The sequence below is a fragment of the Bos mutus genome, chromosome 9, assembly GCF_027580195.1.
Source record: "Bos mutus isolate GX-2022 chromosome 9, NWIPB_WYAK_1.1, whole genome shotgun sequence".
Taxonomy (NCBI): Eukaryota; Metazoa; Chordata; class Mammalia; order Artiodactyla; family Bovidae; genus Bos; species Bos mutus.
This window is the reverse complement of record NC_091625.1, coordinates 13,133,075-13,149,767: the sequence shown is the minus strand read 5'-3', so window position 1 is coordinate 13,149,767 and position 16,693 is coordinate 13,133,075. Positions and strand designations below refer to the sequence as shown.

The following is a 16,693-nucleotide window of genomic DNA, read 5'->3' as shown; positions in this document are numbered from 1 at the left end:
ATAACATAAACTTTACTATTGATACCATTTTTAAAATATCTTAGAAGTTCTAATGTATTTTTATTTATTTATTTATTTATTTTTGAACTTTTAATTTTGTACTGGGATATAGCCAATTAAAAATGTCCTGAAAGTTTCAGGGGAACAGCAAAGGGACTCAGCCAAATACATACATGTATCCATTCTCCCCCAAAACCCCCTCCAACCCAGGCTTCTAAATAACATTAAACAGAGTTCCTTGGGCTACAGAGTAGGTCCTTGTTGGTTATCCATTTTAAATATAGCAGAGTGTACATGTCCATTCCAAATTTCCTAATTATCCCTTCATTAAGTGCATCCATTCACATTGTCGTGCAACCATCAACATGATCCATTCAAGAACTCTTTTTTTTTTTTTAATATTTATTTCTTTATTTAGTCACGCTGGTTCTTCATTGCTGCTCAGGCTTTGTTCTAGTTGAGGAGAGCAAGTTCTGCTCTCTGGTTGCAGTGTGCTGGCTTCTCGTTGCGTTGGCTTTTTTTGTGGAACAAGGGCTCTAGGGTGCGTGCTGGCTCAGCAGTTGTGACACACAGACTCAACTGCCCCGAGGCACAGGGGATCTTCCTGGACCAGGAATCGAACCCACGTGTCCTGCATTGGCAGGCAGATTCTTTACCACAGAACCACCAGGGAAGCATGTTCCAGAACTCTTTTTTATATTCCCAAGCTGAGAGCCTGGACCCATTAAACACTAACTCCCATTCTTCCTCCCTCACCCCGGCTCCCTGGCAACTGCCCTTCTACTATTTTCTTATGTCTATGAATTTGACTGCCCTAAGACTGACTTAAATCTTTAAACAAAGTTTCAGTTTACATAATAATTAAAGCATGAAGTTGTTTTTAAATTTAAACGTTTAACTATCATCACCTCTGTAAAAACATTACATACACCACCCAGCTAGAATAGGACCTCAGTGAAGGCAGAGTTCTTCAGAGTCTTAACGTTCTCAGGGCTCACCATGGAGCTTGGCCACGGTAAGCATTTAGTTGGTTGGATGAATGCCCAAGACCAGACCAAGTTGTTTGTCCAGTTATGATCTTCAGTTCAGTTCAGTTCACTCGCTCAGTCGTGTCCGACTCTGCGACCCCATGAATCGCAGCACGCCAGGCCTCCCTGTCCATCTTACCTATGTGCAAATATATTTGTTTAGTACTTGATAGCATATAAACCCTCTTCACAAACATTATCTTGTTTGATCCTTAAAGCATTCCTTTGAGAAGGGAATTCTTGACCTATTTTATGACTGAGAAAACTCAGATTCAGAGAAGTCAAGTGACTCATCTTGTATCGCCCAGCTAATACATGATAGAGGCAAAACTTCCCCTAGGATCCTACTTTTAAGCCCAGTATTCTTTCAATAGCTATTTCTCTGGAAGTATTCTTTGGGCCACATTCTTCTAGAATTCTTTTGTGACAGTTGACACAAGGTAGAGGGGGGGACTGTGTGAATATTTTAACCCAGAGGATTCGGTGCACTTAATGTTTTTAAAATAATGAATATGAATGTATTTTTAGAGAAAAGACAAGTAGTCTCCTACCCCTTAGCCCCATTTTTTCACACCTAGACTACCCCAGAATCTTCCTATTCCTATTAATCCTCAGTCTCCCATCCCTTCAATAAATACTTCTAAATAAGCACCAATAAACTGATGCTCATAGAACTTGCATGGACCTTTGAAATCATTCTAATCCAGTCTCTTGTTTTGTATAAGAAGTCCAAGAAGGCACCGCAGGATCAGAGTCTTTGTATGCCTGGCTCCAGGCAGAGTCCTGTCTGCTGTCCACAACGCCTTCCACTGGGATTCATTCTCAGCCTCTGGTCCATCTCCTTTCCTCCCCACCCATATGAATCCTTCCCAGCTCACATCCCAGTTCTTCATTAAGCCTTTCCAGACTCTTGTGCTTTTTTCTCTCTTCCTTTTCTCAGTTTATAATTTTATGCTGGATATCATAGCTTAATTTGTAATTATTTCTGAATGTAACTCTTCTCTTTCTTCTCGCCCCAGTCTGTTTAGGAGCTTTCTCAGACTGAGACATCTTATATATCCATATCACAACTTCTGCACAAGGAGAAGCACCCCCAATCCGTAGTTGTTGAGTGCTTGATGTACATGATCATGCTAAAAAAAAATAGGAGCTTCCATCTACATACCCTTAACAGTGGGGAACCGAGGAAAGAAAACAAGTGACATGTGGGTACTGGGCCAAGAAATGATTTGAAACAAAAGATAGCCAAGCAAAAGCTCTGATGCTGTCACCTCTGAGGGTCCATGGCCCAAGTCTGTCCTGTTGACCCCCAGCAGTGCTGTGCAGGGCCATCGGCAGTGCTGTCAGTCAATTACATGCATGGAAGACGGAAAATAGATTTTCTTTTTTTATCATTTTATTTTATCTATTTATTTTTGGCTGTGCTGGGTCTTTGCTGCTGTGTGGGCTTCCTCTCGAGTTGTGGCGAGTGGGGCCTACTCTGGTTGCAGTGTGCAGGCTTCTCGTTGTGATGGATTCTCTCACTGCAGAACAGAGCTCTTGGGCATGTGGCCTTCAGTAGTTGCAGCTCCTGGGCTTTACAGCGCAGGCATAATAGTTGGGGTGCACGGGCTTAGTTGCTCCCTGGTACTGGGATCTTCCAGGACTAGGGATCAAACTGGTGTCTCCTGCATTGGCAGGCAGACTCTTTACCACTGAGCCACCAGGGAAGCCTGGAAAACAGATTTTCGTATTCAGTATCATGTGAAAGTCCTTTCTAAAAACCTATTCGTGTATTGACCTTACTGTGTGTCAATCAACACTTTGCTTTAATGCTCTTTCTTCTGAGAAACAGGGGAAGAATTTTGTGAACTTTACAAGCTAGAAAATGTTAAGTATACATGTTGTTGAGTTTAGAACTAAAGGAGTTTTAGAATTCCCCAGTGGTCCAGTGGTTAAGGCTCCTCACTTCTAGTGCAGGGTGCACAAGTTCAATCCCTGTTAAGGGGGCTGTTAATAAGATCCAACATGCCGTGCAGGGCAACCAAAAAAAATTTTTTTAATTAAAAAAAAAAAAAAAAACTAAAGGAGCTTAACATAGTGAGGAAAGAGAAGAAGACTTGAAAAGTAAATTAACCTCAAGAAAACCTTGTTAAATATAGTGACAGTTTGAAAGATCGGATACAAACGTAACTGAAATAATTAAGAGCCCATTGACATGAAAGGAGTGAAGGTGTAAGAAGCCTTTTCAGCAGAAGGGCCTAAGCAGGAGCCCGCAGGCCTAAACACATCTCTGCTCGGGACTTGAGGTAGACGTGGTATTTACAAAGTAGACTAAGTCTCATTACAGAAAAGGATTCAAGGCATAGCAATAATTAAAGGACTGAAATATGTTCCCTTATGCGATTGATTAGAAAAGGAATCTGGAAAGGATTTCCCTGGAAGTAAGTTAAACGGGTGACATTGTTTTTGTAAACTACAGTGCACAGTTCCTACATCAGGGTATACAGTGCATAGTTCGTACATGCAGGGTATACGTGTATAGTTGATACAGTGTATAGTTTTATCATAGAAAGTTAGAACTAGGGAAGATTTAGAGTATTCTTATCTATGAGGACTGTGGTCCATGGACCACTGGCATCATTACATGAGAGCTTGTGCAAAATGCAGATTCTCAGGCATCTCTCCAGACTTAGTGAACCAGAATCTGCATCTTTAGATCCTCAGGGATCTAAAGGATCCTTTATATCCCTGTGCTTTCAAGCATGAGGCCCAGGGCTGGCCCAGTCCTCTAGTGCATACAACAAATGTCTGTATAGTACCAGTTGTACATTCAACCCTCCACATGGCACTATAGAGAATAAAACCCAGCTCCTGCTCACAAGGCAATCAGTCTAGTTTGGGAAAGAAACAATAAAAAATTGTAATAAGTTATGAATTCATTCTTTCAGCAAATACTTATCACGTGCCCACCTACTAAGTGTCAGCCAACACAGCCCAGCCCTGGCCTGTGGAACTCTTAGTCTAGGGTGGTAGACATGAAAGAAACAAATAAAAACTAACTTTTTGAAGAGAAAGTAAGAGAATATAATAGGGGGCATAAGGCAGATCAGGGAGCAAGGGAAGGTCTCTCTGAGGAACTGATACTTGTTTAAGCTAAAGCCTCAAAGATAAGCAAGAAGTTAGGCAAAAAGGAAGTAGTGTTCTTGACAGGAGAATTTACATGGCAGGAAGAGGAAATTGGTGTGTGTCTCAGTCTGCTTGGGCTGCCAGAATAAAACACACAGACTGAGTACCTTAAACGACAGAAATTTTCTTACAGTTCTAGAGGCTAGAATTCCCATCAAGGTGCCGACACCTTGGTTTCTGGTGAGCACTCTTCCTGGTTTGCAGAAGGGCCAACTCCTTGCTCTGTGCTCACATGGCCTTTCCCTGGGTACGTGTGCATGGGTGTGTGCAGAGAGCTCTGATGTCTCTCACTCTTCTTATAAGGGCATCAGCTTTGTCAAATGAGAGTCCCGCTCCTTATGATCTCATTTAACCTCTATCACCTCGTAAAGAGCCTGTCTCCAAATGCAATCACGTTGAGGGTCAAGACTTCAACATATGAACTTTGGAAGCACATAGACATTCAGTCCAAAACTCTATATTTCACTTAACTGAGAGGTCACCTGTGGCTGAGATGCAGGGAAGAAGGTCACTGGGGAGTAAGTAGGGGCCTATCAGTTCAGTTCAGTTCAGTCGCCCAGTCGTGTCCGACTCTTTGCAACCCCATCAATCACAGCACGCCAGGCCTCCCTGTCCATCACCAACTCCCAGAGTTCACCCAGACTCACATCCATCGAGTCAGTGATGCCATCTAGCCATCTCATCCTCTGTCATCCCCTTCTCCTCCTGCCCCCAATCCCTCCCAGCGTAAGAGTCTTTTCCAATGAGTCAACTCTTGGCATGAGGTGGCCAAAGTACTGGAGTTTCAGCTTTAGCATCATTCCCTCCAAAGAAATCCCAGGGCTGATCTCCTTCAGAATGCACTGGTTGGATCTCCTTGCAGTCCAAGGGACTCTCAAGAGTCTTCTCCAACACCACAGTTCAAAAGCATCAATTCTTCGTTGCTCAGCCTTCTTCACAGTCCAACTCTCACATCCATACATGACCACTGGAAAAACCATAGCCTTGACTAGACGGACCTTTGTTGACAATGTAATGTCTCTGCTTTTTAATATGTTGTCTAGGTTGGTCATAACTTTTCTTCCAAGGAGTAAGCGTCTTTTAATTTCATGGCTGCAGTCACCATCTGCAGTGATTTTGGAGCCCAAAAAAATAAAGTCTGACACTGTTTCCACTATTTCCCCATCTATTTCCCATGAAGTGATGGGACCGGATGCCATGATCTTCGTTTTCTGAATGTTGAGCTTTAAGCCAACTTTTTCACTCTCCACTTTCACTTTCATCAAGAGGCTTTTGAGTTCCTCTTCACTTTCTGCCATAAGGGTGGTGTTATCTGCATATCTGAGGTTATTGATATTTCTCCCGGCAATCTTGATTCCAGCTTGTGTTTCTTCCAGTCCAGCGTTTCTCATGATGTACTCTGCATAGAAGTTAAATAAGCAGGGTGACAATATACAGCCTTGATGTACTCCTTTCCCTATTTGGAAGCAGTCTGTTGTTCCATGTCCAGTTCTAACTGTTGCTTCCTGACCTGCATACAGATTTCTCAAGAGGCAGATCAGGTGGTCTGGTATTCCCATCTCTTTCAGAATTTCCCACAGTTTATTGTGATCCACGCAGTCAAAGGCTTTGGCATAGTCAATAAAGCAGAAATAGATGTTTTTCTGGAACTTTCTTGCTTTTTCCATGATCCAGCAGATGTTGGCAATTTGATCTCTGATTCCTCTGCCTTTTCTAAAACCAGCTTGAACATCAGGAAGTTCACAGTTCACATATTGCTGAAGCCTGGCTATAGTAAGTATTTTAAATTGTATCCAAAGCAAGTAGGAAGTGACCTTCTCTGGTCACTTTTAATGTCACTCTTGTGTGAACAAATACAAGCAGAGAAAAGCAATTAGGAGGCTATTGCAGTAACCCAGGTAGGAGGTGGTGATGGCCTGGAATGGAGATAGAAGATGTAAAGAGGTAGATAGAGTTGAGATCTTTGTAAATACAGTAGAAGTGACTTGACAATAGATTAGACCTGAAGAGTAAAGAAGATACCCATGATGATGCATGCATGCTCAGTCACTTCAGTCGTGTCCAACTCTTTGTGACCCTATGGACTGTAGCCTGCCAGGCTCCTCTGTCCATGGAATTCTCCAGGCAGGAGTACTACTGGAGTGGGTTGCCATGCCCGCCTCCAGGGGATATTCCCAATCCAGGGATAGAACCCACATCCCCTGCATCTGCTGCACTGGCAGGCAGATTCTTTACCCACTGAACCACCTGTTGTTGTTTTTCAGTCACTCAGTCGTGGCCAACTCTTTTAGACCCCATGCACTGCAGCACACCAGGCTTCCCTGTCCTCCACTATCTCTCGGAGCTTGCCGAAACTCATGTCCATTGAGTTGGTGATGCCATCCAACCATCTCATCCTGTGTCATCCCCTTCTCTTCCTACCTTCAATCTTTCCCAGCATCCGAGTCTTTTCTAGTGAGTCAGCTCTTCACATTAGGTGGCCAAAGTATTGGAGCTTCAGCTTCAGCATCAGTCCTTCCAATGAATATTCAGGACTGATTTCCTTTAGGATTGACTGGTTTGATCTCCTTGCAGTCCAAGGTACTCTCAAGAGTCTTCTCCAACACCACAGTTCAAAAACATCAATTCTTTGGCACTTTATGTCCAAGTCTTTATGGTCCAACTCTCACATCCAAACATGACTACTGGGAAAACCATAGCTTTGACTATACAGACTTTTGTTGGCAAAGTAATATCTCTGCTTTATAATATGCTGTCTACATTTGGCATAGCTTTTCTTCCAAGGAGCAAGTGTCTTTTAATTTCATGGCTGCAGTCACTATCTGCAGTGATTTTGGTGCCCAAGACAATAAAGTCTGTCACTGTTTCCATTGTTTCCCCATCTATTTGCCATGAAGTGATGGTACCAGATGCTGTGATTTGTTTTTTGAATATTGGGTTTAAGCCAACTTTTTCACTCTCCTCGTTCACTTTCATAAAGAGGCTTTTTAGTTCCTCTTCACTTTCTGCCATAAGGGTGGTGTCATATGCATATCTGAGGTTATTGATATTTCTTCTAGCAATCTTGATTCCAGCTTGTGCTTCTTCCAGCCCAGTGTTTCTCATGATGTACTCTGCATATAAGTTAAATAAGCAGGGTGACAATATACAGCCTTGATGTACTCCTGAGCCACTTGGGAAGCCCATTATTGTGGTGACTAGGTTGTATTACATTTTTGACCCATAGTTTTTCTCATTAAGTAAACTGTGAGCTCCTTGAGAACAAGAACTATGTTTAATTCATTACTGGACATGAGAGTCCTCTGTAGTGGTGGACACAAATGACATACTTAGGAATTTTTTGTTAAGTGAGCCACCACGGTGAGAAGCCCATGAACTGCAGTGAAGCATAGCACCTGTTCACCACAGCCAGAGAAATGCCACACAGCAGTGAAGACCCAGCTCGACCAAACATAAATAAATAAATAAAATTTAAGAATTATTTGTTAAATGAATAGATGGATGGGTGGATGACAGCAATAGTTGGTGTTTACTATTAAAATGGCTTGAACTGTTGGATCTCCTTCATCCATTATAGTTATAATTGGTTAGAAACTGTGATAAGAATCGACTATGTTCCAAGGAAGACATTAGGGTGAGTGATATATTTCTTACACATTTGAGGAGTATCTTCATAATCAGCAATTTTAGTTCATCCTGTTCCCTCTTACTCTGAGAATACTCAATAAATTGTGGGGAAATAAGACGTAATTTTTAAAAATGTATTCAACAGATTATTTATTGAGCATCTACTGTCCAAAGTGGTATGTGTCCTGGGCACACCCAGATTCTATCCTCAAGGAGGTTAAAATAATAAACTATAGTTGTTGTTTTTTATTTATGTTGGAGTCCAGTTGATTTACAATGTTGTATTAGTTGGACAGCAAAGTGAATCAATTTGCTGTATATGTATATGAATCTATTATATGTATCCATATATCCTCTCTTCTTTAGATTATTTTCCCATGTAGGTCATTATACAGTATTGAGTAGACTTCCCTGTGCTATGTAGTAGAGCCTTACTAGTTATCTTTTTTATATATAGTAGTATATGTATCAGAGAAGGCAATGGGACCCCACTCCAGTACTCTTGCCTGGAAAATCCCATGGACGGAGGAGCCTAGTGGGCTGCAGTCCATGGGGCCGCTAAGAGTCGGACATGACTGAGCGACTTCACTTTCACTTTTCACTTTCATGCATTGGAGAGGGAAATGGCAACCCACTCCAGTGTTCTTGCCTGGAGAATCCCAGGGACGGGGGAGCCTGGTGGGCTGCCGTCTATAGGGTCACACAGAGTCGGACACGACTGAAGCGACTTAGCAGCAGCAGCAGCAGCAGTATATGTATGTCAGTCCCAGTCTCACAGCTTATCCTTCTCCTTTCCCCTCCCAGTAAAAATAAGTCTCTTTTCTACATCTGTGACTCTATTTCTGTTTTGTATATAAGTTCATCTGTACCTTTTTTTTAGATTCCACATGCCCATCCATAATGCCCTGCAATGGCATTATTTCTTTCTTTTTTATGGTTGAGTAATATTCCATTAAACATATGTACCACATCTTCTTTTTTTTGTTTTTGTTTTTGTTTTTTTGTACCACATCTTCTTTATCCATTCCTCTGTTAATGGATATTTTATATATCTGTAACAATGCCTTATTGAAAACAGTCATCACTGAATTCAGAATGTAGGAAAGATCAGTTTTCTCATGCTTAATTTTTTGCTACGAGCCCCAGCATTTAGATTATAACATTCCAATATTAAGTACTGATTTGGAACCAGACAAATTGAGTAACATTTTATAGTCTTTATTTCTTTCTTATCTATAGAGTAAAGATAACCTTCCTCTTGGGGTTCATTTTACTGTTAAAGTGGGATAAGATATACAAACTACTTAGAACCCTGCCTGGCATAAGGTTTTTCAACAGGCAATCAGTCCAGTTAGCATGTAAATATATGTTGACATGGTATTTTTTAAGCCTTTTCTTCTGTGGACTAAAATATATATTTTCTATGGATAATTTTGTTACTCAGATTTCAAAGGATTTGAATAGATTTTTAACTATTAATCCCACAGAATTCTAAGACTCCAGTAGCACAGAATCCAGACTGAGTCCATACAACAATTTCTTTCCCCCAGGCTCTCATCAATCTTTCATGGCCTTTCTTGCCCAGTGTAATATAAGTACTTGAATGAGCTTCTTGGTGCTGACATTTAGAATTTCACAACATTCATCTGCACTTAATATCTGTCACTGAAAAGGCCTGGCAACACTGCAGTCAGTTCCTCCTACTGCCAAGGTGTTAATGCTTTAAAAAAAAAAAGGACAAGTTCTGCCAAGCTTGGTTAATTTAAGATCTGCTCCCTAAAGGGCATAAGCCAAAAAGCTCTGAGCTCTTTCGTTTGTTGTTGCACACTGTGTAATCAGTTTTCAATATAAAAATTTGTGATGTTTCCAGATAACTGAATTGGGTTCAGCAGGATATTTTATTTAGGCACGGTGTCGATCAACTCAGGGTGCCATAAAAACACCATGTAGCTGAGTAGCTTAAAAAACAGAAATTGAGCTTCTCACAATTCTGGAGGCTAGAAGTCTGAGGTCAGGGTGCCTGCTGGGTTGCGTTCTGGTGAGGGCTGCCCTCCTGGTTTGCAGACAGTCACCTTCTCACTATGTCCTCATACGGCCTCTCCTCGATAGGAGCTCACAGAAACAGAGAAAGCAATCTGCCTTTCATCCTTTCCTGGTAAGGCCACCAAGCCTATTAGGTTGGGAGCCTATCTTTATGACCTCATTTAACCTCAATTACTTCTTAAAAGCCCTGTCTCCAAATATAGTCACATTGAAAATGTGGGTTGGGGGAGGACACAGTTCTGTCCGTAGCAGGCACTTTTCCACGTCTAAAATGGGGCGAGGAATTTCAGATCAGCGGTCTGCAACCGAGGTACTGAGGATCCTAAACCTAACAGAAACAGTATCATCCCACAATAATACTTTATGGTCTAATTAATACCAAACTTCTTTAATTTTGACCACAATTTTATTTTATAATATCACTGGTTATCTCATTAAAGAGTTGAAAGTCTCTAATTTGCCTTTGTATATAACTTGGTGGCTTTTGGGCTTCTCTGGTAGCTCAGCTGCAGGAGACTCTATTTCGAGTCCTGGATGGGAAAGATCCCCTGGAGAAGGGATAGGCTATCCACTCCAGTATTCGTGGGCTTCCCTTATGGCTCAGATAGTAAAGAATCCATTTGCAATGTGGGAGACCTGGGTTAGATCCCTGGGTTGGGAAGATCCCCTGGAGAAGGGCCTATTAACCCACTCCAGTATTCTTACCTGGAGAATCCCCATGGACAGAGGAGGCTGGCGGGCTACAGTCCATGAGGTCGCAAAGAGTCGGACACGACTGAGTGACTAAGCACTGCACACAGCACAGGAGACTTTTATAAAAAACAACTTAATTTACTTGATTAACTAATTTTTAACTCTACCACCACCATTGAGTTTTCATGCTAAAAATATCAAACCTAAATATAATGAACCCTCTAGGATCTCAAGTCTATAGTCTTGCCACGACCCTATGGACTGTAGTCTGCCAGGCTCCTCTGTCCATGGAATTCTCCAGGCAAGAATACTGGAGTGGGTTGCCTGCCATTCCCTTCTCCAGGGAATCTTTCCGACCCAGGGATTGAACCTGGGTCTCCTGCACTGCAAGCAGATTCTTTACCATCTGAGCCACCAAAGAAGCCCATAGATACTACCAGTGTACAGGAAATACAGGGGAGATAAAGTGAAAGTGAACTCTCTCAGTCATGTCTGACCCTTTGCAACCCCATGGACTGTACCCTACCACGCTCCTCCGTCCATGGGATTTTCCAAGCAAGAGAACTAGAGTGGATTGCCATTTCCTTCTCCAGAGGATCTTCTCAACCCAGGGATCAAACCCAGGTCTCCCCCATTGCAGGCAGACGCTTTACCATCTGAACCACATAGGACTATATCAAATGATGCCTCAGTCTACAAAATTTAGAATTGTAGGGCCATCTGCAAGACAAAATCCCAAGTTTTTCTGTTAATACACACAACTTAGAATACTGTTCAGCAACCCTAGCATGTAATCCAAAATGTTACATACTGTATAATCCTTCAGAATCAAGTCCCAGGAGAAGGTACTTTGTCCCTTTGTCTCCAGGGGACAAAGCTCCAGCAGCCAGTGCAGCCAGAGCCCCATAGGACCAGGCGTGGGACCTGACCAACTGCGGGCCACACACCATTTCTCTGGTCAGCATATATTGAATTAGCACATATGTTGCACTGGAAATAATAAAGGAGAATAAAACATGAGTTTTCGGGGAGACTATGAGGTCAAAATTAGCAAACTTGAATTAGAGAATGATTACCTCTTAAAACATGAAGTATCAGCTTTGAGGACAATAAAGATTCTGAAAAGAATTTTTATCAATAGGCATCTTTGTCATATACACACAGTATTTATAACTCAGTTTATCAATTTCTGGGACAATATGCAGGGATTTAGCTACAGGAAGGTATGTAATAAGTTCAACAAGTAAGTTGTGAAACTGTGCTTGATATCTCATTTCTATAATAATATATTGTTATGTTATTAGATATATTAAAATATATACAGGAAAAAATTAGGATATTTACCAAAATGTTACTGTTGATTGTCTCTGCATAGAAGGATTATAAGTAATCTTACTTTCTTCATAGTATTTTTCTTATTTAAAATTTTTAACAATGACATAAATTTTGTAATCGGGAAATAAATTCTTTTTTTTAACTTAAAAAATTTTAAGATACATGAAGCTTCCTATCTAGACACCATCTTGTATGAAAATCATATCTCAGCACGTCTCCATTTCACTGTAAAAGAGATGATTTCAATGGCTGTGTTCCTCTATATGATGTTAGAACTATTGAAATACAAGGTTTTCAGCAGCTAACTATTTAGTCCTATTTCAGTAAGACATTGCTTTTAGACATAAAATTTCACAAGAGTACAGCATAGGAATGTAGTTATCTATGGACAGAAGCTACTTAAATGTGTAACACAGGGAATTGCCTGGTGGTTCAATGGTTAAGATTCTGCACTTCCATTGCAGGGAGTACAGACAAGTTCAATTCCCACCCTCCCCCCAAAAAAACTGTGTAACACATTAATAAACCTCTATGAAAATGTCTCTGCAGGTATGCTGGTATTCTCCTGGGCATCACAAATACCTTTGCCACTATTCCTGGAATGATTGGGCCCATCATTGCTAGAAGTCTTACTCCTGAGGTAAGTAGATAACTTACTCATAAACCAAAAAGGTCTAAACAGTTCATTTGAAACTGCACATCTATATTGAGTATATTTAATTAAGGGTGAAATGCTGAATCCCAAACAAAGGCAATGCCAAAGAATGCTCAAACTACCGCACAATTGCACTCATCTCACACGCTAGTAAAGTAATGCTCAAAATTCTCCAAGCAAGGCTTCAGCAATACATGAACCGTGAACTTCCAGATGTTCAAGCTGGTTTTAGAAAAGGCAGAGGAACCAGAGATCAAATTGCCAACATCTGCTGGATCATGGAAAAAGGAAGAGAGTTCCAGAAAAACATCTATTTCTGCTATGCCAAAGCCTTTGACCGTGTGGATCACAAGAAACTGTGGAAAATTCTGAAAGAGATGGGAATACCAGACCACCTGACCTGCCTCTTGAGAAACCTATATGCAGATCAGGAAGCAACAGCTAGAACTGGCCACGGAACAACAGACTGGTTCCAAATAGGAAAAGGAGTACATCAAGGCTGTATATTGTCACCCTGCTTATTTAACTTATATGCAGAGTACATCATGAGAAATGCTGGGCTGGAAGAAGCACAAGCTGGAATCAAGATTGCTGGGAGAAATATCAATAACCTCGGATATGCAGATGACACCACCCTTATGGCAGAAAGTGAAGAGGAATTTAAAAACCTCTTGATGAAAGTGAAAGAGGAGAGTGAAAAAGTTGGCTTAAAGCTCAACACTCAGAAAATGAAGATCATGGCATCTGGTCCCATCACTTCAAGGGAAATAGATGGGGAAACAGTGGAAACAGTGTCAGACTTTATTTGGGGGGGCTCCAAAATCACTGCGGATGGTGATTGCAGGCATAAAATTAAAAGACGCTTACTCCTTGGAAGGAAAGTTATGACCAACCTAGATAGCATATTCAAAAGCAGAGACATTACTTTGCCAACAAAGGTCCATCTAGTCAAGGCTATGGTTTTTCCAGTGGTCATGTATGGATGTGAAAGTTGGACTGTGAAGAAAGCTGAGCGCCGAAGAATTGCTGCTTTTGAGCTGTGGTGTTGGAGAAGATTCTTGAGAGTCCCTTGGACTGCAAGGAGATCCAACCAGTCCATTATTAAGGGATCAGTCCTGGGTGTTCTTTGGAAGGACTGATGCTAAAGCTGAAATTCCAGTACTTTGGCCACCTCATGTGAAGAGTTGACTCATTGGCAAAGACTCTGATGCTGGGAGGGATTGGGGGCAGGAGGAGAAGGGGACGACAGAGGATGAGATGGCTGGATGGCATCACCGACTCGATGGACGTGAGTCTGAGTGAACTCCGGGAGTTGGTGATGGACAGGGAGGCCTGGTGTGCTGCAATTCACGGAGTCGCAAAGAGTCAGACACGACTGAGCGAGTGAACTGAACTAAACTGAAAATGCTGAATGCCTATTCTTGTGCAGTTATTTACAGCAATGAAAAGCTAAATGCCTTAGTAGGTGGGAAAGTATATTTCAAAGAACACTCTGAATTTTAGACAGAACAATAGAACAATGAAGATCTTATAACTGAACCCGCACAACTCCTTAAGAGTTGTGATATTATAGCAGATACATGACTTGTATCTTTGGTTTGAACAAATAAATTTGGCAGTGTAGAATTATTCAAGAAGTGGAACCACAAAGATATCAGGAAATCATGTGCGAATGAACAAAAACAGTTGAAATTATCAAGAACGTTTAGAAAAACAGAAGATTTAGCAAATGTATAGATGTCTTTGGGCTTCCCTGGTGACTCAGTGGTACAGAATCCGCCTGTAGTGCAGGAGACACAGGTTCAATCCCCGAGTCGGGAAAATCCCCTGGAGGAGGGTGTGGCAACTCATTCCAGTATTCTTGACTGGAGAATCCCATGAAAGAGGAACCTGGCAGGCTACATACAGTCCATGGGGTCACAAAGAGTCAGACATAACTGAAGTGACTTAGCAGGCATGCATAGATGTCTTCACACATTCAAAAGATGGTGACTTCTCTCAACAGTTCCACAAAAGCAGATAGAAAGAAGTTGCTGCTGCTACTGCTAAGCTGCTTCAGTTGTGTCTGACTCTGTGCGACACCATAGACGGCAGCCCACCAGGCCCTGCCGTCCCTGGGATTCTCCAGGCAAGAACACTGGAGTGGGTTGCCATTTCCTCCTCCAATACATGAAAGTAAAAAGTGAAAGTGAAGTCACTCAGTCGTGTGTCTGACTCTTAGCGACCCCATGGACTGCAGCCTACCAGGCTCCTCCATCCTTGGGATTTTCCAGGCAAGAGTACTGGAGTGGGTTGCCATTGCCTTCTCTGAGAAAGAAGTTAGGAGGAGATAAATAGCAAATTTTCTGTTTAAAGCTTTTACTGTGTGGAATGGGCTGCCCTATGACTTAGTGGGCTTCCCTGGTGGCTCAGCAGTAAATAATCTACCTGCAATGCAGGAGACACAGGTTCAGTGTGGGTTCAATCCCTGGGTTGGGAAGATCTCCTAGAGAAGGAAAATGGCAACCCACTCCAGTATTCTTGCCTGGGAAGGCCTGTGGACAGAGGAGCCTGGTGTATTACAGTCCATCAGGTTGCAAGAGTCAGACACAGGGCTTCCCTGGTGGCCCAGTGGTAAAGAGTCCACCTGCCAGTGCAGGAGACATGGGTTCGATCCCTGGTCTGGGACAGTCCCACATGCTGCGGAGCAACTCAGCCAGTGCACCATAGCTACTCAAGTCCACGCACCTGGAACCTGTGCTCCACAACAAGAGAAGCCACCACAACGAGAAGCCTGCATCTAGAGTGTAGCCCCCGCTCGCCAACTGGAGAGAGCCCTGCAGCAACAAAGACCTAGCAAGGCCAAAATAAGTAAATTTCAAAAAAAGAGTCAGACATGACTTAGCAACTAAACCACCACCACCGTGAATTAGTGAGCCCTGAAACAGTCAAACGTATATTCAACTGGCACTTCTTGTTTTCTTCCTCTCTATTTTATTTTTTATTTTTTTAATTTATTTATTTTAAATGGAGGCTAATTACTTTACAATATTGTAGTGGTTTTGGCCATACATTGACATGAATCAGCCATGGGTTTACATGTGTCCCCCATCCTGAACCCCCCTCCCACCTCCTTCCCCATCCCATCCCTCTGGGTCATCCCAGTGTACCAGCCCTGAGCACCTTGTCTCATGCATCGAACCTGGACTGGCAATCTGTTTCACATATAATAATATACATGTTTCAACCCCATTCTCCCTAATCATCCCACCCTCATCTTCTCCCACAGAGTCCAGAAGACTGTTCTATACATCTGTGTCTCTTTTGCTGTCTCGCATATAAGGTTATCATTACCATCTTTCTAATTTCCATATATATGTGTTAGTATACTGTATTGGTGTTTTTCTTTCTGACTTACTTCACTCTATATAATAGGCTCCAGTTTCATCCACCTCATTAGAACTGATTCAAATGTACTCTTTTAATGGCTGAATAATATTCCATTGTGTATATGTATCACAGCTTTCTTATCCATTCGTCTGCCAATGGACATCTAGGTTGCTTCCATGTCCTGGATATTATAAACAGTGCTGTGATGAACATTGGGGTACACGTGTCTCTTTCAATTCTGGTTTCCTCGGTGTGTATGCCCAACAGTGGGATTGCTGGGTCATATGGCAAGTTCTATTTCCAGTTTTTTAAGGAATCTCCACACTGTTCTCCATAGTGGCTGTACTAGTTTTCATTCCCACCAACAGTGTAAGAGGGTTCCCTTTTCTCCACACTGTCTCCAGCATTTATTGTTTGTGGACTTTTGGATAGCAGCCATTCTGACCTGCGAGAGATGGTACCTCATTGTGGTTTTGATTTGCATTTCTCTGATAATGAGAGATGTTGAGCATCTTTTCATGTGTTTGTTAGCCATCTGTATGCCTTCTTTGGAGAAATGTCTGTTTAGTTCTTTGGCCCACTTTTTGATTGGGTCGTTTATTTTTCTGGAATTGAGCTGTAGGAGTTCCTTGTATATTTTTGAGATTAATTCTTTGTGAGTTGCTTCCTTTGCTATTATTTTCTCCCATCCCGAAGGCTGTCTTTTCACCTTGCTTATAGTTGCCTTCATTGTGCAAAAGCTTTTAAGTTTAATTAGGTCCCATTTGTTTATTTT

At 41.9% G+C, this 16,693-nt stretch overlaps 1 protein-coding gene and 1 long non-coding RNA gene across 11 annotated transcripts in view; one reads left to right on the top strand and one right to left on the bottom strand.

Annotated features, from left to right (window-relative positions):
* SLC17A5 (solute carrier family 17 member 5) overlaps positions 1–16,693 on the top strand; it is a 76,609-nt gene that overhangs the window by 52,179 nt on the left and 7,737 nt on the right. For 9 of the 10 annotated variants that reach the window (XM_070376200.1, XM_070376196.1, XM_070376194.1 and 6 more), the window contains one exon: positions 12,444–12,534. The exons of the other annotated variant lie outside the window; for it this stretch is intronic. In XM_070376200.1, the coding sequence (XP_070232301.1) occupies positions 12,444–12,534 (91 nt within the window). The remainder of the gene's footprint in view (positions 1–12,443; positions 12,535–16,693) is intronic. 10 annotated transcript variants of the gene reach the window in all.
* Positions 80–16,693, bottom strand: part of LOC138989132 (uncharacterized) — a 35,474-nt gene continuing 18,860 nt past the window's right edge. The window contains exon 3 of the long non-coding RNA XR_011465313.1: positions 80–2,740. This is a non-coding gene — a long non-coding RNA (uncharacterized lncRNA). The remainder of the gene's footprint in view (positions 2,741–16,693) is intronic.